General features: G+C 38.4%; 6 protein-coding genes across 6 annotated transcripts; 3 read left to right on the forward strand and 3 right to left on the reverse strand.

Annotated features, from left to right (window-relative positions):
* Positions 1 to 73: 73 nt before the first annotated feature.
* LOC149000577 (uncharacterized) lies at positions 74 to 1,544 on the reverse strand. Its single transcript, XM_089139792.1, has one exon. It carries the CDS (start codon positions 1,435 to 1,437, stop codon positions 439 to 441), a length of 999 nt encoding a protein of 332 aa, XP_088995918.1. The 5' UTR covers positions 1,438 to 1,544; the 3' UTR covers positions 74 to 438.
* A 3,426-nt stretch (positions 1,545 to 4,970) lies between these two features.
* LOC149000578 (uncharacterized) lies at positions 4,971 to 10,518 on the forward strand. Its single transcript, XM_089140630.1, has 10 exons — positions 4,971 to 5,535; positions 5,621 to 5,758; positions 7,263 to 7,451; positions 7,960 to 8,097; positions 8,193 to 8,314; positions 8,421 to 8,553; positions 8,660 to 8,789; positions 8,916 to 8,995; positions 9,106 to 9,240; positions 9,413 to 10,518. Exons 1-10 carry the CDS (start codon positions 5,056 to 5,058, stop codon positions 9,617 to 9,619), a joined length of 1,752 nt encoding a protein of 583 aa, XP_088996756.1. The 5' UTR covers positions 4,971 to 5,055; the 3' UTR covers positions 9,620 to 10,518.
* A 246-nt stretch (positions 10,519 to 10,764) lies between these two features.
* On the reverse strand, positions 10,765 to 12,940 carry NDHL (inorganic carbon transport protein-like protein). Its single transcript, XM_089140631.1, has 5 exons — positions 12,757 to 12,940; positions 12,565 to 12,654; positions 12,378 to 12,485; positions 12,189 to 12,283; positions 10,765 to 11,068 (listed from the first exon to the last, which is right to left on the reverse strand). The coding sequence occupies exons 1-5, from the start codon at positions 12,874 to 12,876 to the stop codon at positions 10,954 to 10,956; spliced, it is 528 nt and encodes a 175-aa protein (XP_088996757.1). The 5' UTR covers positions 12,877 to 12,940; the 3' UTR covers positions 10,765 to 10,953.
* An 890-nt stretch (positions 12,941 to 13,830) lies between these two features.
* On the forward strand, positions 13,831 to 22,743 carry LOC149000580 (ARM repeat superfamily protein). Its single transcript, XM_089139585.1, has 9 exons — positions 13,831 to 14,239; positions 14,731 to 15,081; positions 15,162 to 15,377; positions 18,539 to 19,185; positions 19,336 to 19,432; positions 19,527 to 19,580; positions 19,662 to 19,768; positions 20,521 to 20,711; positions 21,468 to 22,743. The coding sequence occupies exons 1-9, from the start codon at positions 13,985 to 13,987 to the stop codon at positions 22,103 to 22,105; spliced, it is 2,556 nt and encodes an 851-aa protein (XP_088995711.1). The 5' UTR covers positions 13,831 to 13,984; the 3' UTR covers positions 22,106 to 22,743.
* An 806-nt stretch (positions 22,744 to 23,549) lies between these two features.
* Positions 23,550 to 24,297, forward strand: GASA5 (GAST1 protein homolog 5). Its single transcript, XM_089139588.1, has 3 exons — positions 23,550 to 23,710; positions 23,795 to 23,825; positions 23,941 to 24,297. Exons 1-3 carry the CDS (start codon positions 23,633 to 23,635, stop codon positions 24,120 to 24,122), a joined length of 291 nt encoding a protein of 96 aa, XP_088995714.1. The 5' UTR covers positions 23,550 to 23,632; the 3' UTR covers positions 24,123 to 24,297.
* Positions 24,298 to 24,369: 72 nt separating this feature from the next.
* On the reverse strand, positions 24,370 to 25,412 carry LOC149000582 (Nucleic acid-binding, OB-fold-like protein). Its single transcript, XM_089139586.1, has one exon. The coding sequence runs from the start codon at positions 25,406 to 25,408 to the stop codon at positions 24,629 to 24,631; it is 780 nt and encodes a 259-aa protein (XP_088995712.1). The 5' UTR covers positions 25,409 to 25,412; the 3' UTR covers positions 24,370 to 24,628.
* Between the last annotated feature and the right edge of the window lie 428 nt (positions 25,413 to 25,840).

Consider the following 25,840-nt stretch of genomic DNA (forward strand, 5'->3'; position numbering starts at 1 on the left):
CCCTCTGAACTATGGATTACGGAACAATGAGTCAGTTTGTCTGTTTGTGAAGTTACTCATCTGCAAGTTCTCAAAACCATGGGAAACTTTTGTCGAACCCAATCGAAAAGGCCCAAGATCTAAGCTTTTGATGCTGCAGTTTGCACTTCTGCAATTGATCTTAATCTGAACTTTTGTTTTCAAATCTGTCAATTTTGATCCCTGGACTAGATTAAAAAGCAAGCTTATCCTGTACTTGGACTTGTGAATTGAAATATTGAGAATTGAATGTTTTGTCATCAAATATACAAAATCAACCAGAAAATTAATCAATAGAAGAGAAACCAAGAAAAAGAAAGGGCCATAAGAGTTGGAATTTGAAGGCTATGTTAAAGAAGACGATAAATAGATCGAAGAAATTAACGTTTGTACATTCAATTTACATCAATAGAAGTGGTTTCACCGTTCGTTGATGGATTTCTCCAGAACCAATCTCAAGCGACGAGCAATCACATCAAGCTCCGCCGCTCTCTGCTCTCGCCATCTCTTCTCAAGCTCCATTTCCGATGATTCAGTTGGAGTGGAAAAAGTCATTCTCACTTCCTTGAGTGACCTATCGAAAACATCCAAAATTGTATTCGCCGCCAAGCGTGCAAGCCCAGCACCACCGGCGGCGGCGGCGAAACCACCACCGTCTTCACCGATTGGCAAATACTGCTCCTCTTCATGTTCCCTGCCGAGATCGTTCTCTAGGTTCAATTTAGTATCTTCTTCGATGATTAAGGCCTCGTTGTTGATAGCTTGAACTAGTGGTGGTGGAGGAGATGAATTCACCAAAACACTAACCCTAGAGGTAGAAGATTTTCGCTTATTAGATTGGAAGGGAGAGGTAGAGGCATATGAAGGATGCCAAAGCTGATTGGAAAGATCAAAGAGTGCACGATCGTGCGGAGCAAGAAGAGAAGGATCAAGCCCAAGAGAAATTCGGGTAGAGATGACGCGAAATTTCTTACGAAGACGACGAAGCTTCTCTGAAAGCTGAGATTTTGTGTAGGGTTGAGGCATGGATTGTGAGAAACGATCGTAAAAGAGAGGCAGATCTCGCGGGAAGACAAACCCATCTGTAGAACATTCCAGGAGACCTTGGAGGAATCGAATTTCGTCTGATTCGGGCCATATGCGATGGAATTTGAAGGGAGGAGGCTTGAGATCGTCATGTTCGTCGCCATCGATGATGATGTTGTGGTTTTCTTCGCAAGTTGCTTCGATTTTGGGGATCTGGTTTGCAGAGGGAGGAAAACGGACAGAGATAGGGCTAGGGTTTGATGGAATTTCGGGAGTTTTGCGTTTGACAGGAAGCTTGCGAGCTGCGACCTTAATGGGGAGGAGTTGGGGTTGTTGCTGTGGAGGGGTTGGGTTTGGGTTTGGGTTTGGGGTTGGAGTTGAAGCCATGGCCATGGAAGGGATGGCTTCACCTTTGGTCTTTGCCTTTTTGGGGGAAAACTTGGGATCTGAGGTTCGATCAAAACTTCACCAACGAACGAACCCCTTCTCTCTCTCTCGTGGATGGTTTGGCTGGATCTGTATTTTCAAGATGAGATGCACGTTTTAGTTCTTATGACTTCATTAAGGGCAAATATGTAATTAATCATATGGGGTTAGGTATCCGTTAATGAGTCCGAATCACCTTCCCGTCGGGAGTGCTTTACGTATTTCTGTTTTTTCATCATACATTTTGTGCGAAACTTATGTAGAACTCATGAACTTTTTTATCCACATGAGACATGGGTTCCATACAAAATGTAGTAAAAGAATTCATGACCTGAATCTAAATCATCTCCTAAAGTGTTTTCCTTGTACTTTTTGACCACAAAATCAACTGAGACGTATAAATAAAAAATTGTAACAAAAAATTTAAGAGAGATACGACCCAAATGGTAACCCTTTGGCATCAAAATATAAAAAATATCGGATTAGGTAATATACTGTAACATCAATGTTAGCATATTTTAGAGTAAATCACACATGCACTTTCTGGGTTTACAAAATATTATGTATTTATGTTCACATCCATTTGGGATTTTTTCTATTGTATGACATATTGATTTTAAATTAAAAAGAAAAATATTCTCATGAAAAAATTGAAAATTACTTCAAAAGTCATTGTTACATTACTACATCCCTCTTTTCTTTTTCTTGAATACTGGCACGGAAATTTTGAAAATATGATAATGTTAAGTCATCTTTGGTCCCATAAGTCTAACAGTAAAAGTGTGTTTCATAGTAATTCTAAAACATAGGAAATTTACTTGTTAGTGATATGATAAAGTTTAAGGGATGTAAACGTAATAATTCACAACTCAGGAGGGATATGCATGTGTCGAGATTGATTAATTATGTATATATTAGAGGTCCATTGTTTGCCTGAACCCTCCTCTTTATGTTGGACAACTCTTTTATTTTATTGTCTCCAAGAATGTTTGCTTAGAGAGTCTAATATAGTTTATTCTTTCGACAAAAAAAGACATTGAAACTCTAAAAAAAAGCTCTTGCACCAGAGGAACTTGGTGAGCGAGAAAATCCGCAATTTGTTGGTCTCTAGGCTAATAACTGAATTCACATTGGAGAAAACTTCTCACCACTATAGTTTTTTTTTTTCGGTGGTATCTGAGGTTCATCCGGGCCAGCTTGCACGTACCTTGATTATATCATTAGGGGGGATGCTTGTCGTCCGTAGGGTCGAACCCATGATCTCTCCACTGAGAAGTATGGATCTTACCACTCTACAAACCCTGCATTGACAAATGTCAAGATCGTTTGTATCAAATAAATATGATACAATAATGGTATGACATATTTGTAACATTTTGTATTAGGTATTATGGTACGTGATACATATCGATATCATACGAAATGCCAATTTTGTACCAATTTGACACCCTTGCTCGGGAGGTTAGAAAAGACGTTCCAGAGCATCTAGCCTTGAGCTTGTCTGATCATTATCTCAGTTCACTCAAACCACAATCTGAGCTTGTTCCCAAGTCCGAGATTTAGTCCCCCAGACCAATGTTCACTTAGCAAATATGAACCACTTGGGTCGTAACCAAGAGGCTTTTGGAATTGGGATCCTCTGCCCCTCAGGGTCGTGAATAACATTATTTTTACATTCTTTTATCATATGTTCACTAGGTGGGTCTATCTCTAATCCTCTTTATATATTTCATTACCCATCAACCTCTTTACCATGCATTAAGTGGAAGATGTTCATTTTGTCCAAATTCAAATGTGGGCACTCCTCCTGATATGTGATACAACGGTGTGACGAGAGCTCAAACCTCTAGTTGAAAGGTAAATGATATCAATTCCCTCCTAAATGTATAATAGAGAGTAACACTCGTAATATTTGATAGAAAGGTGTAAAGACATTGTTAGGATGGAAGATCCACTTAAAGTTTTGTATATGATTTTCTATATATGTGATTGGATTTTCAACTATGAGAGTGGCATATAATACGAAATTGGTTCAGTCATTCTTAGTGCACATGACCATGGAAAGAAGTTTCGGCGAATTTCGTCAGTTTCGCCCCCTGGCGAAACGAAACCAGGGGCGAAACCGACATTTACCAGATATCGCCGAGAAATCGGCGATATCTGGCGATATATCGCGAAATATCACGAAACCTCGCGATATTTCGGAAAAAATTAATTTTTTAATTTTTTTTGTGTGTGAATTTTATACTATTTCTTGCACTTTTTAGGCGATTTCTCTCGCGATTCTATCACAATCTTACCAATTTTATCACAATGATTCAAAACTCAAAAGTTAATGTGCTAAATGTAATTAGGAGGAGAATCTACATAGAATAACTTCTAAATAGAAAAACTTTTTATAGCAAAATCTTCAAGATTAATGAGCAATTTTACCAACTATATTCTAGTGATCTAATCCTCAAAAGTCAACATGCCAAATATGGTTAGGTAAGAGTATATACATGAAATAATTTATGGAAACAATTTAAATTATGAAGAGATTTTGTAATAGAATCGTCTGTTAATCATTCCAACTATGTCCTAATGATTTAGGCCTTAGAAGGTAACACGTTAAATGTGACTAGGCAGGAGGTTTAAATGGAAATATTTATTAAGAAATAATTTAAATTATCAAAGTCAACATGCCAAATGTGATTAGGGAAGAGTGTATACATGAAATAATTTATGGAAACAATTTAAATTATTCATGAATCTTATAAAAGAATCTTCAGAGTGATTTGATAATCGTTCCAATTATGTCCTAATGATGTAGGCCTCATAAGGTAACATATTAAACGTAAATAGGTAAGAGAATTTAAATGGAATAGTTTTTAGGAAATAATTCAAATTTACCACATATTTGTATAAGATTAGGATAAGCATCAAATTTATCAAAATTATTGAGTAAAAAACACAAAAAAATTAAAGGCGAAATTTTCTATATGGGGGGCGAAATATCGCCAAGATATCGGCGATATTTCGCCAGTTCGCCCGGTTCGCTACCCAGCGAACCGGGCGATATTTCCGGAACTTCGTTCCTTGCACATGACAGTCAAGCTCATTTTTGATCGAAATTGAAATTTCAACTAAGATTTCGATCCGACAGACCAAGATGTTCCACATGACGGTTCAACATTCAATGCGCAGGACTTAAGGAAAGTCCCATATAATATCTCTACCTATCAATTATGCACAGTAATAATTTCCATAGACTTTTTAAGAATATCACTCCGAAAATGTCGTTAGTCGTTAGGAGAATTCCTTCACGTGCCTTTAAAAGATCTGGAGCATTGGAAAGTACAGTCTACCAACAAAATCTAAAATTCCAAATCATACTTGGTAATCTCGTAATTCTTTAGAAATGAGTGGTCAAAGCTTTATATAAACAAAAAGCTTTTGCGCCTATTTATAAACCCAAAGCTTCACTCTTTATTTTATTGTTTTTATTTGGATGTGTGCGTGATCACTCGAAAGGGGACCAGTAGGAGCAGTAGAGAGAAGAGAGAAGGTGGAAAATCGAATCCCGAAACAGGTCATTTTATAATCATGGATGAGAATCCCGTTCCTCTGGAATCGGATGTTCACTATGAGGACGAGAACAGTGTCAACAGCGAGAACGACAATCATGGGTGGCAAAAGGTTAGTTATGCGAAACGTCGAAGGAAAAACTTGGCGAAGAATAAAGATGCAGGTTCCGATCTTGGCAAATTTGGTATCGATGGATCCGTAGGTGGCGACGAGTCGAACGTTTTTCGGTCATTGGAGCAAAAATCTGAAGAACGCCGCAGAGCCCTAGAAGCTCAGAAGGCGGCGGCGGCAGCTGCTGCGGGTGTACCCAGATCGAAACACCATTACGATGATGATGAAGAGAGTGGCAATGTTGAAGTCTCAGTTATTGTTGAGAATGGGACTGCTTTAGCTAAGAAGCCAAAGCGGAAGAAGCCCAAGAAACCTAAGGTTACTGTGGCCGATGCTGCTTCTAATATAGATGCTTCTCATCTCAATGCCTACCTCGTTGAAGTTACGGTAAGTTCTTAGTTTCTCCGGCTCTTAGTTTCTTGACTTTCTTCGTTGGAATTTGTATTTTATTTCGTTCTGCCCCCTTGTGTAGGTGTCGTACGAATCACAGCAGGATATCCAGTTAATGCGTTTTGCTGATTACTTCGGTCGGGCCTTCTCTGCGGTGAACTCAGCTCAGTTCCCGTGGACAAAAATTTTCAAGGAGTCCCCAGTTGCAAAGATCGTTGATGTAAGTTGTTCTTTCTTCCCTGTAGATGATTAGCTAATGTAATGCTAGAAGAGATTCGGATGCATTGTCTTGGTTCCCAGAGAGAAGAATTAACTATAATTGGCGGTTTAGTATCCATGTTTGGTTGGTTGCTGTAACCGGATTATTGTTTCGTTTTTGGCTGGGCGGTTTTTATCATGTTAATTCATGTTTCTCAAATATTAAAATAGGATGGATGAAGTGGGGAGGAGTGTCAAGGTCTTGTGTTAGACGTATTCCTTTAAAGCTTAAAGAAAATTTTGTTGGACCGATCGACCAGTTATGATGTATGGTGCAGAGTATTGGGCTGTAAAAATTAATCGAATAGATAAGCTGAGTATAGCAGAAATGAGGATGCTAAGATGGATGGGTGGTAAAACTAGGAATAATAAGATAATGAATGATCATATTAGAGTTGGTTTGAAAGTAGCTCCGATAAGTGATAAATGACGAAAAAGTCGTTTGGGGTGGCATGACTACGTTCAATGGAGGCCTGTAAATGCTCCTATACGGAGAAGTGATATAACCTAGACTGAAAGAACTAGAAAAGCTATGTGCAGACCTAAATAACCTTAAGAGAAGCGGTGACAAATGATATGCATGGTTTAGGCCTTGTATCTAGCATGGCCTCAAATAAAGTTGTTTGGAAGCCATGAATCCATGTAGCCGACCCCATTTAGTTGGGTCAAGGCTTCTTCTTCATCTTACTATTTTTGAATTCATGCGGCATCCACACTGTGGCAGCAATGCCAGATGATTGGTGCTGAATTTTGTTCAAAAGCGCCTAGAAATAATGTAGAAGGTTTCTGCACTTGCTTGATTGTCTTCACTCCATGTTTATATCTTGAATTGCTTTTTAGTTTTTCCCTTGTTTCTTTTTGATTTTCCAATGTTGATGTTAACTTCAGTTTTAGTTTCTATGTGTTTTGTTCATGCAAGAATTTTTTTATCGTTTTCTTGTATATGTTTGCTTATTTTGGCCTTCAATTTTCAGCCTTAATTTCCATATTATTATAAACCAATTCATGATCATTGTTCAATTTGATCTTTTGCTTAGTTTGATTGGTGTGTGATCCTACTCTTCACATATGCAGCTAGGTCTGGTTTACAGAGCATAACATGTTAATTTTCTTAGATGTCATGCATCTCTCTCTGTCTCTCTCTCTCTCACACACACAAACAAAAATACACACACGAAAGATCTTTAATATTTGAAGATTCTATAATTTAGTTACATCAAATTTCTTATTTGATGGGAGATGATCCCTAGCTTTTGGATTAAACTAAACCATAAGCTAGTGTTTTCTGGATTCTCATGTTTTAGAGATTTTCCCTTTATGAAGTTGTCCTACTACAGCCTATTCTTGTTGCTTGCCTTTCTGTATGTATGCCTTGTGTAGTATTTTCAGAAATTGTGTCTTCACACTTTAAAGTTAAGTTATTGATGACGGATCCCCCTTTTAACTGGCTACTTTATTTTTGCCAGATACCTCTTTCTCACATTTCTGAGGCTGTTTATAAGACATCAGCTGACTGGATAAGCCAGCATTCTTCTGATGCTCTTGTTGGCTTTGTTTTGTGGTCACTAGACAGCATTCTAGCTGACATAGCAATTCATCAAGGTCCTGCTAAGGGCTCCAAGAAGGTGGCTCATCAGGCTCCATCTAAGGCTCAGGTAATTTTAGCATTATATGGTGCCATCTTCATTCACAGGTTTTTTTAATATATGAATGCATATAATCTGATAGCTTTGTAGCCTTCTACCTTTTCTGTATTCATCAAAGAAATTACTTGAGATTATTCTGAAAGTGAGAATGATCAAAGAGCAATATTCTGTTTGACACTAACCTCATGTTTCCATTGAGAAGGTTTTTAATCCGTTAGTATTCCAACTACTGTCGGATGTGAGACAACTGCAGTACTTTCGTATGCCTAATAAATTCTGGCATTTCTGGTGCCTTATTAGGTCCAGCCAAAGAGAAAATTGTATTCTTTCTTTTTGTGTGTAGAAAGGTAGTTGAATAACTCTCCTAAATTTGCATAATGTAAGTCCCTTGTGCCATATCTTAGGTTTCCTTTATTATTATATTTCTTTCTGCGGAGCACGCATTTGAAAATCCCTTGCTTTCCTACTATGGAATGGTTTACATGTGGGGACTTGTAATTGATTTTTTTAATTGCAGGTTGCAATTTTTGTCGTTTTGGCAATAGTATTGCGCCGAAAACCTGACTTGTTGATCACTATATTGCCAAACTTGATGGAAAATTCTAAATATCAAGGCCAAGATACACTTCCAGTTATCATCTGGGTAATTGCTCAGGTAAGATAGATGATTAATTTATTGAACACAATATCTGGAATTTTTGGGAGAAAAAACAAATGGTTTTTAACAATAATTAAATCTGGCTTGTGTAGGCCTCCCAAGGAGATCTGGTTGTAGGGATGTATTCGTGGGTGCGTATGCTCTTGCCTATGGTCAGTGGCAAATCAAGTTGTAATGCGCAGTCCCAGGACTCGATTTTGCAGTTAGTGGAAAGGTTGTTGCTTGTGTAGTTGAATATATTTCTAACCTTTCATGGGTAATCTTCTGGTAGATTTGTAAGTTCTTATTTTAATTTTTTTCCCCCTCTTGTTTTGCTGCAGACTTTTGTCTCTGCCAAAAGCTCAGACTATTTTGGTGAATAGTGTTTCTAGAAAGGGGGAGCGTTTGGTGCCACCTTCAGCACTTGAACAGTTGATGCGAGTTACTTTCCCTGCTCCATTTACTCGAGTCAAGGTGGGTGGATTTTGTTACAGTGGTATCACTCGGTAAATCTGATATGATGCTTACTGTTATATACAGTAAGGTCATAGGTAGTCTTTTAATTGTTGCTTTTATCCAGGCCACCGAAAGATTTGATGCAATATATCCTTCTCTGAAAGAACTTGCCATTTCTGGTGTCTCTGGAAGTAAAGCAATGAAGCAGGTCTCACAGCAGATATTGAGCTTTGCAATTCAAGCTGCGGGTAAAAGTGAGTCTAGTCATAAAATGCCCTCTTTTTCTTTTATTTGGATGTTCTTTTAGATTCCATCTTTGGATAGTAATTCACCTCTAGCTGTGTTGGATTACGAGGACTGATATAAGAATTGCTCTGCAGGCATCCGAGATTTATCCAAAGAAGCAACTGACATTTTCATCTGGTGTTTGACTGAGAATCCTGATTGTTACAAACAATGGGTATGATATTTAAATATCTAGGTGGTCCAACATGAAGAACACATTTTATTTTTGGTTATTGTGATATCATAAGTTTGACTGTTATTTGGCACAAATAATGGTTGGTACAGGACAAACTTTACCTCGATAATCTTGATGCCAGTATTCTTGTGTTGAGAAAGCTAACCGATGAATGGAAGCAGCATTTTGTTTCACGCTCCTCTCGTTTCCCTTTAAAGGAGGCTCTCAACAGCTTCACACGAAAGGTGAATTAGCGTTTTTGATGTTTTCGCCTGACTCTTCATTGTGGTTGCTTTCTTTTACTGCTTTACATCAGAGGATACTCGACTTATGAGTGTACCATATTATTGGTGGTTATATTTTAGGTTTTGAAATGCTTAAGTTGATTCTTTTCATCATTGATTGTCTTGTATACAGAATGAGAAAGAATTGGCTGGTGGAATTGATGCTCGTTCTCAGGCCTCCATCAAGGAGGCAGACAAGTACTGTAAGGTGTTACTGGGAAGACTATCACGTGGGAATGCATGCTTGAAGAGTACAATGTTCACTGGCATTGTATTGGCTGCTGGTGCCATCATCATGTTGCCAGAAATTGATTCTTTGTGGAAGAAATTTTTGATATAACAGTCCTGAACATATATTGGGATAGAGACTGGTTCACTAATTGGTGCACCAACAGAAATTATGACTTTACTGTGTCCGGCGCCTAGAGAAGATGACCGCAAGCGTGCCCATAACAAAGGGGCATGAGTATGAAGTATTTATTCTAACCCTTGCAAAGTTCCATTAGGTTAGTGAAAACCTCTTTTTTTTTTTTTTTTTTTTTTTTTTGGGGTAAAAGGTTAGTGAAAACTAGAGATACAGGAAAGAGAGTCAAGTGCAGTATGGAAGGTACTGTTTGGCTCACAAAGAGGAGAGGATAGTTGGTGATTAGGTTTAGTTGGTTCTAGTCATTCAGGACTAATTTAGGTTTTGTGTTTCATTCATTTTTGTTACATTAATATAATGATTTGGTTTAAATTATCCTGTCCGTTAGTCAATAGACTGTGAAAAGGAAAATATCTTCCCTAGATTACAGGTCTCTTCTGCTGCAATATCATCAACTTTACTTGCTTCATGCAAAGTAACATTTTACATTAATTTGATTCTTATTTGATCTAATTTTGACTCTAAAGGGTGTTGGATTTGGTTAAACCTCCTTTCTCTTTTCTTTAGAGTTAACTAGATAGCCTTTTATGATGACAGAATTGGAATACTTTTTTATTTCTGTGTTCAAGATTAAAGTACGCATTAGAGAGAGAGATTTTAGAAATGAATTGGTTGTTGTTTCAAGTAAATCACAACAGTGCCCACTGTAAAAGATAAGCCTTTGAATTTGAATTCCACCGTAATTAACGGTGGACTTGAATTTAGAGGTTTATCCTTTACACTCACCTTTAGTCAAGGGTACTTGGATAAAGTAAAATTCTTGCTTGATTTTACTCAGATTCTGATTATTTCCAGTCACTGCCAAACAAGCAAAGCCTCAGGGGATGTGCTGCTTTGCTTGAGTTTTGCTCTGAATATAAATCAAGCTTGACAACCTCTCTGATATCTGCTTTGCCTCTTCTCCGGGTTTTGAAATACAACAACAACAATAAGCCTTGTTCTAACTAAATGGGGTCAGCTACATGGATTCTTGCTTTCCAATTAGTTCTGTTCGAGGCCATGTTAGATACTAGGCCTAAGTTATGAATATCTTTCTCACCACTTCTCTTAAGAAAATATGGAACAAAAATTAATCTAAGAGTTCGACCAGAATTTTCTTTAATTAGAAGTTAAAAGAGGACACTGTATTTGGTTTTCTGCAACTGATCAATTATATATACAAGATACATCACACAAATCACAGATAATTTGGGGAGCTTCTGTATGTCATATCACACAGTGATGCAGCTTGTTGTGGTACCAATTTTTTCTCACAGCGATTTTGAATCAGTGAATGAAGTGTCTTGAGGGGTAGACCAAGGATACTTCATGGATGGATCTTGTGGGAGTCGCCTGAAGTTGATAAATGGTGCCCAAAGAAGCACGCTATGAAGTGTGATAAAAAGGAAGCAACACCTCAGGATTAGTAAGTGAAAACAAACAATAGAGACTTTAAACTCAGAATCTAACAAGCAGCATTTGATAATTAGTCCCAAAACAAGCACGAAAGATACCCAATTGAGAGTAGCTACGCATTAACAAGTTTACCTGTAGAATACACAAGAAGTTGTATAGCTACTGCATATGCAACTTAGAATTGTAAAAACTTCATCTTTACTATTTAATGAAAACTTGAATTTACCCTTGTCACATTCATTACTCCAATATACTTTTCTTTCCATATTGGTTCTTAATATTGAAATCGAAAAATCAACCGATTTACTCTTTACTCTGTTTTCGGATTCTTAACATTTGGTATTTGTTAGAAGTCCTATTCATGTCATAGTGTGCAGTTAGATAGGTTTGAGCAGTGTAAAGGCTTCCTCTTATAGGTGAAAGAAAAGAGTCATGGGGAAGTAAAGGTGAGCTAGTTGCAGAGCAGTTAGTGTGTTTGTTTGAAACATTGTTGAGCAGGGAAAGCCTGACATTATAACACAAGGAAACAAAATTGCATTATGCTCTGGCACCGGATATATCCAGAAAAGGTGGTAGGGTGTGAAGAAAAAGACACTGGTTCTCAGAAAGTAGAAGAGAAAACAGAGAGAACACAGGAAGAAATCTTTTGTCATTTTGACAAGCTTTAGAGGCTATTCAGGATTGATTTCAGACTACTGTTTGCCTTACTCGAACTCACTTACACTGCTTACAGGGAAATTTTAGTGTGTTTAAACATCAAGAATTGGGATAAATTCTTGAGCATCTTCTGACTGGATCACTTGTATGGTAATCATCACTGCATTTTGCTGCTTAGCTATTTAAATTGGTGATCTAGTTTTTCTCCCAATATAATGTTATGTGATCCATGTAGTAGTGTGCATGTCATATATGCATCTTGGAATGGATTTTGGGTTCAATCTATCTTGAATAGGCAGAAGAAACCCAGCTTAGTTGTTCTGATTTAACTGCTAAATTAGAGAGCCTTGGTTTGGAATTGGGTTCAATCCTTTGAATCAATGAGGCAGACTGAGTTCTTCAATTGATGTAGAGAAAGAAGGGAGCCACTTACCCTGGGAAGAACAGGAAGACAAACATGAACTGTAAATACATCTCTAAAAGTTTTCGCTTGTACCATCTGAGCCGAAGCCAGTTCATGATGATTGGCTGTATTGACAAATTAAGATATCTGTAACACAGTTCAGTGAGAAATATTCAAATTGAGAATCTGACTGAAACCCATGAGTTGAAATTCCCTTACTGGCATGATGAGGAAGTACCAAAATGCAATTATTCCAACTTCTATGAGTTTCCTTACGAGATCTCCCTCATTATTGACCCCTGTTACTGCAATTGCTGGTTGGTCGATCTATTTGAATTGAAACTGTATTATATAGTTGACCTAAATAAACAAGAACACAGTCATGGAATTGAAATTGTTCTCTTACAATGGCTAGAAGAGCACCAATTTGGACTGCTAAGCCAGATTTATAGAGGTTTGAGGAGTTCATCCGCTTCTCGCCAATGCTACATAGTACCTGGAGTTGTACAAAACCCAGAAAAGGGTTGTTGAAATTGGTGACTTCGATTGTTAAAGAGACAAAAAAGAATAACAGCAAAGAAGGAAACCAAAACAACACCTTCATGGGTTTCTTCTTGTCATTGGGTTGGTGTGTGATGGAGAGAGAAGACTGTCTGAAATGTGAAGAGTTGCAGAGAGGGAATGCTGTAGGAGTTGCGAAGCTCAACGAACAGTTCATTTTTGGAGCTCTCTTTGTCCCTTCTCTGTTCCTTATCGTTTGGGAGTATGTTACAAGGCCCTGCCAAACATTTTCTCTTTTGAATTTTTTTAATAAAGTGGATAAAATTTTTAGGTGATGACACGTGGCATCCAATGAGGCTTTGGTCCTCGCCTAAGGAGTCCACATGGGAGAGAGCTTGCTAAAGTTCGAGTCCTAGTCTGGATCCTCTATTCGTCAGGGCAAAACTTTGTATTCTTTTTGCATTTCTACTCTACACCATAGGAATGAGGCGGCGCCTCTACCTTGATAGGCGGAAGATACATTGCTTAGTTTATCTATCTTGTATGGTTTTAGAAAGTCCTGAACCCCATCGATGCTACATGGTAGCTCGCCGCATGAGGAAAAAGTATCCCTATTCATTTTCTTAAAAAAAATTTGGTCCAAAAAAAAGGGAAAATTTTAGTGGTACCCTCCAAGTTATCCCTTAATATTAATGCCACCATCTGAGTTTCTCAATTTATCAGTTAGACCCCATTATTAACATCTCTCAATATTTTTTATCTACATTTTTCCAATATTAGTCTCATATCTTGAGTTTAAGAAATGCCATCCATGGATCATATCTCTCAAACTTTAGGGACTTATAATCAAGAGAGGAAGAGGTTCTAAACAATAGTAGGAGACGAGAATAAATGAGTTGATGAGAATAAGATTTTTTTTCAAGGTTATTCTTGTCATTTTGAAACAATCAACTTACTTATTTAGCACTTAATTGTAATTTCAAGAGCTGATGCGTATTATTTTCACCCTTAAAAGAATGTAATTGATTAATTGAATAACTCGGGTGTGAGTCGTCTGAGTTCTGACATGAATTTATAGGGGTAAAATGGTCATTTCATTACTGAAAACCGTATATGACCATATATTTTTTTCCTGGGCTAATGGACCGGTGGCGAAGTAACGAACCGTTGGTTTCTGGACCCGTTGATATTTTTCTCCATTTGTGATTTGCGAGCGTTTTCGTGAACACATGTTCGGGAATTGCAGTGAAGAAGACTAAAAGCCACCACTCGCTCAGTTCCCTCTTCTGCTCTTCTTCTTCTTTGGTTTTAGATTACTAGTAACAATGGCTTCATCTACTCTACCTGGATTCAAGTTCAAGTTCAAGTACCCTAGTCTGCAACAACACCAACATCAACTCTCGCTCCGAACAAGAGGACGAAGAAAGCACCCATCTCCATCAGTCCATACCTTCTCTCCTCATCCTCAGCTTCGTTTCGTTCTGAACCCCAAGCTTCGCTCTTCTCATCTTCTACTCACCTGTGCCAGTAGCGACGGTTTTCGGTCTGTTGACGCCACTCCTCAAGCTTCTACGCCTCATGTAAGTTCAAGCTTTCCTATTGAGAATGACTCTAATAAGTGATTCTTTGTCTAGGAAAACTAAAGGATCCTACTCTTAGAGACCCTATTGCTGATTTCTAAGTTTTAGGATCATTGAAATGGCATTGGTTATTTACCAGTCTTGGGACCTCTTTAGTGTTCAATATGGTGTTCTTCATTATGTGGTCATTTTACCTAATTAAACTGCAAGCCTTTTGAGAAATCAATGGTATCAACAAGACTGCTTTCATACTGTAACTGAAGGAACCGTATAGGTTTAGTTGAAGCAACAAAATGATTTTTTTTCTTCTTTTCAATGAATGAAATGAAATGTGAATCCCATTGTTTCTCCCAATTGATCATTTTATATGATAGGGATATTTTATTTTTCTTAATGCACAAAATATTTTTTCATTGCCTTTTTCTTTCTGGTATTAATTTTCGTTTTGTCAATTTTTTTTCTCTTCTATCTGAACAAAATTTTAATTCCAGGAATCTGAGGCAGTTAAAACTAGTTCTCCTAGTTCTGGAGATGGGTATTTGTCTTTGTTTGTTCGGATGCTTGGGCTAGACAATGATCCTCTTGACAGAGAGCAGACAATAATTACTTTGTGGAAATATGCTCAAGGGGGAAAAGATTGTATTGATAGAATCATGCAATTCCATGGTTGCATCAATCTTACAATTAACCTTCTCAAATCAGATTCTGCTTCTGCATGTGAAGCAGCTGCAGGCCTTCTACGGACTGTGTCTTCTGTTAATGTATACAGAGACTTGGTAGCTGAAAGTGGAGCAATTGAAGAAATAACTGGTCTTCTGAGTCGACCTTCTCTGACAGCTGAGGTATGCATAAATATCTCATCCTCTGAATTTATTAAGGGCATAACTGTTAAGCCAAGTTACTGCTTGAATATTTTCTGCAGGTGAAGGAAGAAAGTATATCTATTTTGTGGAATTTATCTGTTGATGAACAGCTTAGAGTGAAAATTGCAAACACTGATCTCTTGCCAGCAGTCATTAAGTTCTTGGATGACGAAGAAATGAAAGTAAAGGAGGCAGCAGGAGGGGTATTGGCAAATTTGTCCTTGACACCCTCTACTCACAATGTCATGGTTGAAGCAGGAGTTATCCCAAAACTGGTGAGTCTATTTTACATTTTTTAAGTTTTTTAAGGGTTGAATGCCCAAATTATTTGTTTGGTCCACCTAGAAGCTGAACTGACTTGTTGAGTGTATAATTTGACAATCATCTTATGGAGATTCACTCCAGAGGGTCAAAAAGAAAAAAGTAGACAGTATCCTATGGGAATTTAACAATCGAAGCAACAGTTTATCCTTAATTATCATGCAGAATTAAAAATAAAACAGTTAGTCTTCATAGGAAATTTGTGCATCCAAACCAATGCAGTTGAGTAATCAGGACACTGTACTGAAATTGTACATGTGTACCTCATAGATGGAGCCTGCTTAGGGTCATTATCCACGATCTTATTCTTAGGCAGTTGCCCCAGCCTACGTATAATTCTGGGTATGACTTGCAATTTTTCCATAACACGATTATAAATGAGCGTGATAATGGAAAAGCTAATCTATGACCTCCCTATATATAGGGTGTTAATGCAATCATGGTCTTTTACAAGCTTGATAGCTGGCTGGTGTAAACCAGAGGTGGCCTTAGATGGATCTTTATCCTCTTAAGTGCAGTGCACCATCCATTACTTTAAAGTGCATCAAGCTGTGGCTACAGCACTTGGGAGGATGAAAAAACAGTACACTTTAAACATCTGATGCACTTTGAAGATGCACTTTCCAATGCTCTCAGTGGTGCGCCGGAGTTGAGAGCATAAAAATCAGTCCACTGTCTGCATTGATATTGCAAGTCTGTGCAGCATGGATGGAGCCTGCCTAGGATCATCATAGGCGGTTTATCCTTAGGCACTTGTTCTAGCCTCTTTATAACTTGCATTTTTTCCATAAAAAAACTATAAATGAGCGTGATACTACTACACCCAGCATGAAAAGCTAATCTATGACCTCTCTGCAAATGGAGTGTTGCAACAGTGGTCTATGATCAGCTCGACAGCTGACTGGTTGTAAATTCGAGGTGTTCTTAGATGGATCTTTATCCTCTCGAGTGCAGTGTCTACTGCACTTGGAAGGATATAAAAGCGGTACAATTTAAAGTTGCACATCCGATGCACTTTCAAGGCGCATAGGCTGATGCTCTCAGTGGTGCAGCAGAGTTGAAAGGATAAAGTTTGTCTTGGACCAGCTCGATCACCAGGAGAGAGTGTTCTACGATGAGCTAGGGAAAAGGACTTGCTTACTTGCATCAGAGACACTACTTTATGGATCCTAATCTCTTGTCATTGTCTAATAACACATTAATTGCCATAATGACTTTTTTTTATAAGTCAAGGGAACCATATAAACGTGAGACACACTCTCTTCTCCGTACAGTTATAGCCAATGAGTCTAGCATAGCTAGGCACACTGGCGTTATTGTAACCATGGTCATTTCCTTAGACCAAAGCCCAATCATGGTACCATTAGATGGATCCTGAACTAGGAAATTGACTAAACAAAAAGTGTTTGGATTGAGAAACTACTAGTCCTATCTATAATGGGCATTTTTTTCATTCTTTTTTCCTCTAATTGAAAATCTGTTATTTTCCAAAGAGAGGCTGGGGAACGGATGTGGTTCAAGGTAGAGGGGAAAAATTGGAAAGATAGTGATTCTAATACATCACGTGTCTTTGTTAGGGGGTTATAATTTGACTTTTATAGGAAGACTGGGAATTTGAAATTATTAAATGGTCCCTTTGCAAATATCCTCTTGACCTTGGAAGTTTTGAACAGGATATTCTCAAAATATTCTGGTTGATCTCCTCTAGATATCCTCCTCGTATCATCATCTTACTTTTAAGGAGATCAGAAGTCTCCATCTATAGATGGAACTAATGGGTCCCAGTACTAATAATTAAAAGATTAAATTAGTGCACCTCCTATGTCCTAAGATTTGGGGCTTATAGTTGAGTCTGCTTCTAATACAAACAATCTACAACAAAAGCCGTGATGTTGCAGAGTAACTGCATTAATTTAGCTTGAATGTATTTCCACGCGGCAATATCAATCTTTGGATGTGATGCACAATTTTTAACTTTTTAGCCTTTCAACACTTTTTGTATTTCTCTGCAGCCAAATACCAATCTTGGCTGGCTCAGGTTGTGCTACTAAATTTTGTATGCCTAAAGGAGCTAGAAACTATGTGCTCTTTCTTTGTAGTGCTTGTCAGCCTGATTGAACAACTTTAAATAACTTTGCTGTGTTACTATTCTATTTGGCTCTCTGTTGGTCTTCAGTGTGAATACTAAAATGTCTCTCAGTCTGTGTGAATATCCATCGAGGTTTGAGGTAGGGTATAGCACAATAATGCCTTTGTTCTGAAGGGTTGATGGAGGTCAACCCAATTTGGATAAGGCTGAGGTGTAGTTTGTTTGTTGTAAGGGGTAACAGAAGTCCAGATTAATGCTTTCTTCTTATAACATACTGGATAGGATAAGAATATTCTGTGAGAAGATGGTATTGGCTTTGTTCTGCGTGTAACCCATCTACACAGAGTTAGAGCTTTAGTCAAAACAACCTTGAGTATCGTCAGTTGCTTATCTGCAACAGGTTTTCTATTGGTAATATGGGTAGACTGATCGCTTTGGGTCCACACGAGTATAACAAAAATGTCTCAATCCAAATGCTGCCTGTTTGTTGAACAGGTCAAGCCAACCATAACCCATTGAAGATATTGAACAATTTGTCTTCAGTTAGGACAACTTGGCATACAACAACACAAAATGACAGAAAATTGGATGGACTAATAAAACTGGAACTATTGGGGTTTAAGATGCATCAGTTTTGGTTTGAAGGGGTTTCACTCAAAGGTGATCTAATTACTGAGAGAGTACATCTCTTGTCAACCTGAAGTTGACATGAACCCAGAGTATCTATGCCAAACTCAGTCATAACTGATCGTCTTCTTGTTGAGTTGACTAGTCATGTTGGATGTAGACACCCTTCAATGGTGATAGCTGTTTAAGTTTATACCTAAATCTGTTCACTAAAGTTAGCTTCATCCTATGACTTTTTGACCCTAAGAATTCAATATCAGATTTCTTTATTTGATCAGCACCATGTTGGGGATGATTCTTCGTGAGTTACACCAAAAAAAAAAAAAAAAAAAAAAAATCAATCCTTGCTTATAAGATTCTTGGAATTCCTTTTTTAACAATCATGAAGGTTGACTGCAGGCAAATTTCTTAAAAATTGATATGGAAGGATCCAAAATCATTAAAAAAGAAGCAAAAAATATGTTACTGGAACTCGCCAAGGATGAGTACTATAGAATCCTTATTGTGGAGGAAGGTCTAGTTCAAGTACCTATGGTTGGCACAGCTGCCTATAAGTCCTTTAGGCCAGTTTCACAGTCATGGCCTTCTTTACCTGATGGCACAGAGATTGAAGGGAGTTCTTCAGTTCCTTCCCGATATGGTGCCTCTGAGCTTCTTCTAGGATTAAACATTCATGACAAAGATATTGAGTTAGAGGAAGCAAAGAAGAATGCGATAGTTGGAAGAACACAGCAGCAATTTCTTGCACGTATTGGGGCCATAGAGGTGGAGGGTAGAAAACCTCAGCCAGAGTCTTTGATGGATCAAAGACACACATTTTTGCCCTGGACAGATGGTGTTGCTCGCCTAGTTTTGATTCTTGGACTTGAAGATGAGTCTGCCATTTCAAGAGCAGCAGAGTCGATTGCTGATGCATCTATCAATGAACACATGCGTATTTCATTCAAGGAAGCTGGTGCTATTAAGCATCTTGTTCGGCTACTTGATCATAACAGTGAGACTGTTAGATTGGCTGCAACTCATGCCTTGGAGCGGCTTTCTATCAGGTGCATTTTGTTACTTATTTCATGTATATTGAGTACTTCTCTGTACTGGGTTGTGGAGCCGTATATATATTAGTAGTAGTATAATGCTGGCTTATATTTGATTGAGTTCCTCAGGTTCTTACATAATTTTCTATCTATTTCATGCTGCAGCAATTATCTCTGCAGTGTTATTGAAGCAGAAGGTGTTGTACATCCGTTGATGAACAATCTGAAATGCACAGATACATCAGAAAGCCTGATGGAAAAGGTCTTTCAGTTGTCTAAATTTGAAGAAATTTTCTGGAAAAAGCCATATTTAATCTGGCTTGATTGTACTGACAGCTGAATTTCTGGAAACGCAGACTCTGAGTATTCTTTCTCGAATTCTTGACCCTAGTAAAGAAATGAAGTCGAAGGTCAGCCGGCTCTTGTTTTATTTTGTACCAAAATAATGCTTTTAACTTGCTTTAATGTACCTGTTATTTTAATTCATCCAGTTCTTCGATGGACCAGTGAATGGATTTGACAAGTCATTAAATACATCAAGTGTCGATACTACTGCAGCATTGGTTGGAAAGCAAGATGACGTGCCATTAACTGCCAGGTTTGCTACTTGAAAATTATTAGCTGATTTATTTTATTGAGATGATAGCTGTGATGATTAAAAAATGTTACGGAACTACTTTGGTTGGGCCATTCAAGATTCAACCAAAGGCTAGTAGGTGCATAAGCTACTCTGTCTCTAACCTCCCCATGGAAACTTAGGCGAACTGAGATCAATAGACTGTGGACTTGCACAATAAAAGAGGTTATATTGAATTTGTCATCGGTGGTGATTACAAGCAGACAAATCTTTTTTCTTTTTGCTTTTTTTTTGGGGGTTCAAAACTTATTTTCTACTTGTATGAGCAAGGAAGATAAATGATTTCAGGAAATGTAGTGGTTCACACTTTCAATTGGCTGGTCAGCTACTCAAATAAGATACTTGACACTGCCAAGAATTTTAGCATGCGTTGTTTTTCACCTGATGTTTTGTAGAGATCCCTGTGCTATTTGCTGCAATACATGCCAAAGGCTGAATGAATTTACCATTTCACCAAGATTACTTATTAAAATGTTTCACATATTTATGGTGCAGTTGATATAGGCACATAAGCCTTTTGCTTTGTGGTTTCTATTAATTTCTAAATCCTTGCTGCCTTCAGCTGTCCCAATCTAATACTTCATCATGATATTGTATGTGCCATTTTCATTAGGTTTTTGCTTTTTATTTACTTTATTGAAGCATACTTGACGTGTGAGTTTCTGGTACATTTGTAACATTTGAAACAATGCACTTCTTGCAAACCTTGCTAGGAAAAACATTTTGGAGTCCAGCATCATTATTCGCCTCATTCAGATTCTGAAGACTCCATCACCGAATTTACAAAGAAAAGCTGCTTCTATCCTTGAGTTTGCAGCAATTACTGAGCCATGCATGGATTCCATGATTGCAGAAGACATGGTGTCTGGATTAAATGCTGTTTTTCAAGATGCACTTTCAAATGGTAGGGAAATTATCTACTCTCATCTAAGACTTAAAATTTGTTGCTGTCTGCTGAGGGTCTCTTTCAGTTGAGGAGGTTTCTCCCCCTCTTTCATCTAAAATGAAAATTTCCTATCTATGTCTGTGTTAAGGTATCACTGATTTAGAATACACTAATTGTCTAGCTAAGAAAGATAACAAATGGAAAATAGTAAGAATCACCCTTTTTCCCTCTCCTCCTTGCGGGATGTTTGTTGTGTTCTATAACAATGCAGAGGTTCCAATGTGATTAGGAATGCTTAATTAGAATCTTCTTGAATAACCTAAATGGTCAAACGAAAATACAAAAGGCTGCTTGTACATGGACGAGAACTTGGGCAGGAGCAGGCTGCCTTTATTCAAGATAGGTTGAGAATGTAAAAACTGGTCTTAACTTGTTATTCTTTTTTTTATTTTTCCCCCCAATTTCTACCTCCATCCTTTTTAAACATATTCATGTCCTAAAATGCTTAGTGACAAACTATTCAAAAACAATAGTCTTGGGACTAAAACGAGAAATAAAAAGTAATACCAAGCACTGCTTTGATTTACATTTTTGATGTTTGGGGATCAGGTGACGGAACCAGGCACTCATGTTTCTGGGTTGTACTTGGATGCCTTGTAGTGTTAGTTCATCTCATTGCCACTAGAGGGTGAACAAGACGTACATACGTTTCAATTCCATATTCTATTTCTTCCTCCCAAAATTGGAGAATTTCCTTAATTGATATTTTGGCAGGCAAGGAAGCTGATATAGAGGGTCTGTCACCAGAGCTGGGTGCTGTAGAAGCTGAAGAAGCTGGTCTTGTGGTATCTGCAGCATCCAGGTTGCTAACTAAACTGCTAGATCTTGGACCATTTCGTAATGCGATCAATTCACTACAGATCACAAGATTGTTGCGCAGAGTACTGAAGTCAAATATCCCTCTTTACAATAAAGACTGGGTTGCTGCATGCTTGGTTAAACTTGAGTCTTTATCTGGTTCCCATTTAGATCCTGAGGGCCCAATCAACATGGATGTAGCACTTTATCAGACAATTCCAAGACTAATTGAACAGATCGGGACTTCATTCTCATCAGAAGCACAAGAAGCTGCTGTTGTTGAACTTAATGAAATAGTATCTGAAGGACTGGCAGATTGCACAAGGATGGTTGCTGCCAAGGGAGGAATATTTCCTCTAGTGAATGTCATTGAGCAAGGAAGTGAGAGGGCTGTTGAAGCCAGCCTAGCAATACTGTATAACCTCAGCATGGACAGTGAGAACCATTCAGCCATCATAGCTGCCGGAGCTGTTCGAGCCTTGAGGCGGATTGTGCTTTCACAAGGACCAAATTGGATGCAAGCCCTTCATTTGCTGAGAACTTTGCCCATATGAAGAAAGGTGTATATTCAGCACAGACAGAATGGTTTTGGCAGTTGGTGAGTACCACTACTTGGCGAAGTGCCATCACATTGGTTTTGGTTCCATTGTATATTTGCCCCTGTCATTATTTTCTTAGGTGGCCTTATCCCTGTGTGTTGATCTTCTTTTCTGTAGTTTGAGTTCATTATCTCCTGTGTTACTCAGTGCCTGGCCCTTGCTCTATCATTTCATTGAGGGTACATTCTAATTTCATCACTGCTAGGATGGGCAGATTGTAAGATGGAAATTGGATTATTTCAAGCAATGTGAATGATTAAAATATAATGGAAAATAACAAATCCCATTCAGAACACCTCTATGGTGTCAGGGCCCCTCTCTTTCTTAAGTAGATTGCAGAGTTTGTGATCTGTAACTGTAGGAGAAAAATTACTACAGTTTGCATGCTTTGATGGCCGGTGTGAACTAAATGAAACATCAGGTATGGATCTCACGACATAAACTTTAAGAACGAATAATCAAATCCGATATCATATCACTTTTCATGTTAACAATATCCGTTCTATGCAACACTAAAATCATGTCTATACCACCGGGGAGTGGTGGTTTAATGGTCTCAAGCTCACTCTCAAGTGGTTTGGTAAACTTTATGTTTTAAATTCAAAATTCCACTGTTCTTCTATTTCTGGCATTGTACAACTGTGTGCTCTTTGACCTGGGCATGGGCATTACTGACTTCTATAGACAATATTAGGCCTCCGGGGGATCCACTGACGGGGCTAGTGTTTGCGCTGGTGGTGCACATAGCTAATGCTTGCATAGGTTACACTCGACAGTTCGAACATTGCTTAGCGGTTTTTGTTTACCCAAAAAAAAAATCATGTCTATGGATGAAAAAAAAGCTCCAAAAGAAAAAGGAAAAGAAATCCAGAGTCCTTACTCAAAGTTGTGACTGATTTGTTCGTTAAATCTTCAAATTTAGCTTTAGTAAAGCCTGCTATAAGTAAAGACTACACCTAATAGGGTGATCTTGCACCCTCCAGGAGTCTTTAGGACCTATGGAACTCCAAGTCTAAAGATGAACAGGTTTATGATTGCTCTCCTTCACTTTTCAAAGTAAATGATTGGCACCCATGTGATGCTCAAGTTCTTTACTTACCCAAATAGTAAACTTGATGTGACTTGTGAGATATTCTCAATACCGTAATGAGAAAGGGGATCACAGGTCGTTTACTGAAGCCAAAAAAATCAGAAAGAACAATTAAAGGATAGAACCAGACACAGGAGAAGCACATGAGATGTAATCTACCATTTTAGTGTAAGACAAACCCAAATCACCCCAAAACACGCCGCTTTTATCGGTCTCTTTTATTGAGCCATTGGAGGACTTTTGCACCCTTTTTTCACGCCACTAACCACGCGTTCTGGGTGCTTAATTGATCCTTCAATTTCCTATAAGTGCAATCTATTGTGTGAGTAAAGGATAAGCAGAGCAGGAACTCCTAAGTCCTAACTACTAAGAGAAGCAAATCAGTCAGAGACATGGCAAGAGTTCAATACAATTTCAAATTGCTGCTTCTGTTTGTGCTTCTTCTAGTTGCATTCTCCAATGTTGCTGAGGTACAGTAAGACATTCTTGCATAGCTTAATGAGCAAAAAGATAAATTCTCATCTTGATTGTTGTTCTTTCTTCTTGGCTTACAGTGTTATGGCCGTGCAAAGCTCCGCTCAACAGGTATGGTATAACCCACTTGAGCACATTTGAATTTTGAAGCTTAAAAACTTGATACCCATGTTGAGTCTGAACCAATTATTGGATTTAATGAGGTAATTCAACTTGGGTTTTGCAGATTGCAAGCCAAAATGTACCTATCGTTGCTCAGCCACATCTCATAAGAAGCCATGCATGTTCTTCTGCCTCAAGTGCTGCTCCAAATGTCTCTGTGTTCCTCCTGGTACTTATGGTAACAAGCAGACCTGCCCTTGCTACAACAACTGGAAGACCAAGGAAGGAGGACCCAAGTGCCCTTGAAAGATGAAGCTGCATTATATATGGGGTCTCTCATCAGAGACCTGGTTTTATGTATTTCATCTGGTTACAAGTCATATGCGTCCCCATTGTTCTTGGGATAGAGCTGAGCCAGAGGATCTGAGTAGGTCAGGTCAAGTAACCTCTAGCCCAGTTCAGCTAATCCATATATTTTGGATATTATAATTAATGAGCAATATCCAAATTTAATATTCACTAATGGGCTTTAAACTCTCATGGCAAATTGATATTCTAAGCTATGATCAGATCACACCATACAATGAATTTCAGTAGCAACTTCATCAACAAATCATTGAATCTCTTCAAAAAAGGTGACAGATTTTCAATACCAACATAAATCCGAGGGAGAAATTACATCAATTGAAAGGGTTTTCATCAACTAAATCACTACTGGAAAATCATCCACTCAGGATAGCTCAGAGCAGCTTGTATTTAGTTTTCCCTGTAACCATATAAAACTAGAAATCACAGTAATGGGTTGGATTACATCAGGAAATGCGAGCGTTTTTGAGAGTTGGACTCACGATCACACCTGCAGAAGTTCGCATTGGATGCAAATCCTGGCTTTCATCAACCTCAAGAGCAGCAACGCAAGACAGATCGGTCTTGAGACGAGGCTGAATCGTTTCCCAAACCTTCTTCTTCTGAACCTGATTAGGTGAGAGAGGATCAATCTGAGCTTCCTTCTCTTCCGTTCCAAACCAAATTCTCTCACCAGGGACCGAACCCTCTGGAGGCAAGAGCAGCTCAACATTCTCATGCGATGCATCAGAAGCAGCAAGTAACATTCCACTCGACTTAATCCCACGCATGTTTCTGGGCTTCAAATTAGCAAGAACAACCACTAGTAAACCCTGAATGTGTTCAAGAGGGATGTAATTGACGAGACCACTGCATATGGTTCTGGGTTCAGGCTCTCCAACATCTACCTCTTCAACGTAGAGCGAATCTGCTTCTGGATGTCTCCAAGCCTTGAGAATTCTTCCAACCCTTATGTCCAATGCATCTACCAAGCTCTTTATGGACTCAGCTTGGGGGGTTGATTGTTCTGAAGGAGGAGGATCCATGGAAGAATCCATTTTTGGAGGAGAAGTGACAAGATTGGAATCTGCATCTGATGCTTTCAGTGATGAGCAGAAGTATCGATTTGGGATTGGTTTTCTGAGGAGGAGATTACCAAATAAGGAGGATTTGGTGACACTGGATCGAACTCGGCAGCAGGGTTTGCTGGAAAGAAGAAGAGCTCCCCATTTCAGAGCGGCAGCCATTGCCCTCGCACCCCAAAAACTGAATTAAAGTAATTATCCATTCTTTTATATAGCATTAACCTAAAAAATTTTTATTTTTTTATAAGCAAAAGTGGGGTGAGAAAAAAAAAAAGTGAGTAAAGAAATGAATGGGTTTGGTGGAAAAGTAATAGTGGTGGGTTCCACTTTTTACTTTTCCCAAGTCCCATAAAATATATATGTGGAATTAATTCCTCTCCACTCAGCCGGTCCGTTACCATCTCCCCCCTCACAGAGTTTGTCCGTATCACGCAGGACAATATGAGACTATTTCACGTGAGTGAGTAGATGGTCTAAAGGGCAGGACAGGACAAATGATACTATCTCACGTGAGTGAAATGATGGTCTAACGCACAGACTGAGTGGAGAGGATTTCCACTCTTAAAAATTGCCAGAAAGTTCAGATTCGAAATG

Source organism: Hakea prostrata, chromosome 11 (genome assembly GCF_041222555.1).
Source record: "Hakea prostrata isolate BN-2017 chromosome 11, UWA_Hpros_2, whole genome shotgun sequence".
Classification (NCBI taxonomy): Eukaryota; Viridiplantae; Streptophyta; class Magnoliopsida; order Proteales; family Proteaceae; genus Hakea; species Hakea prostrata.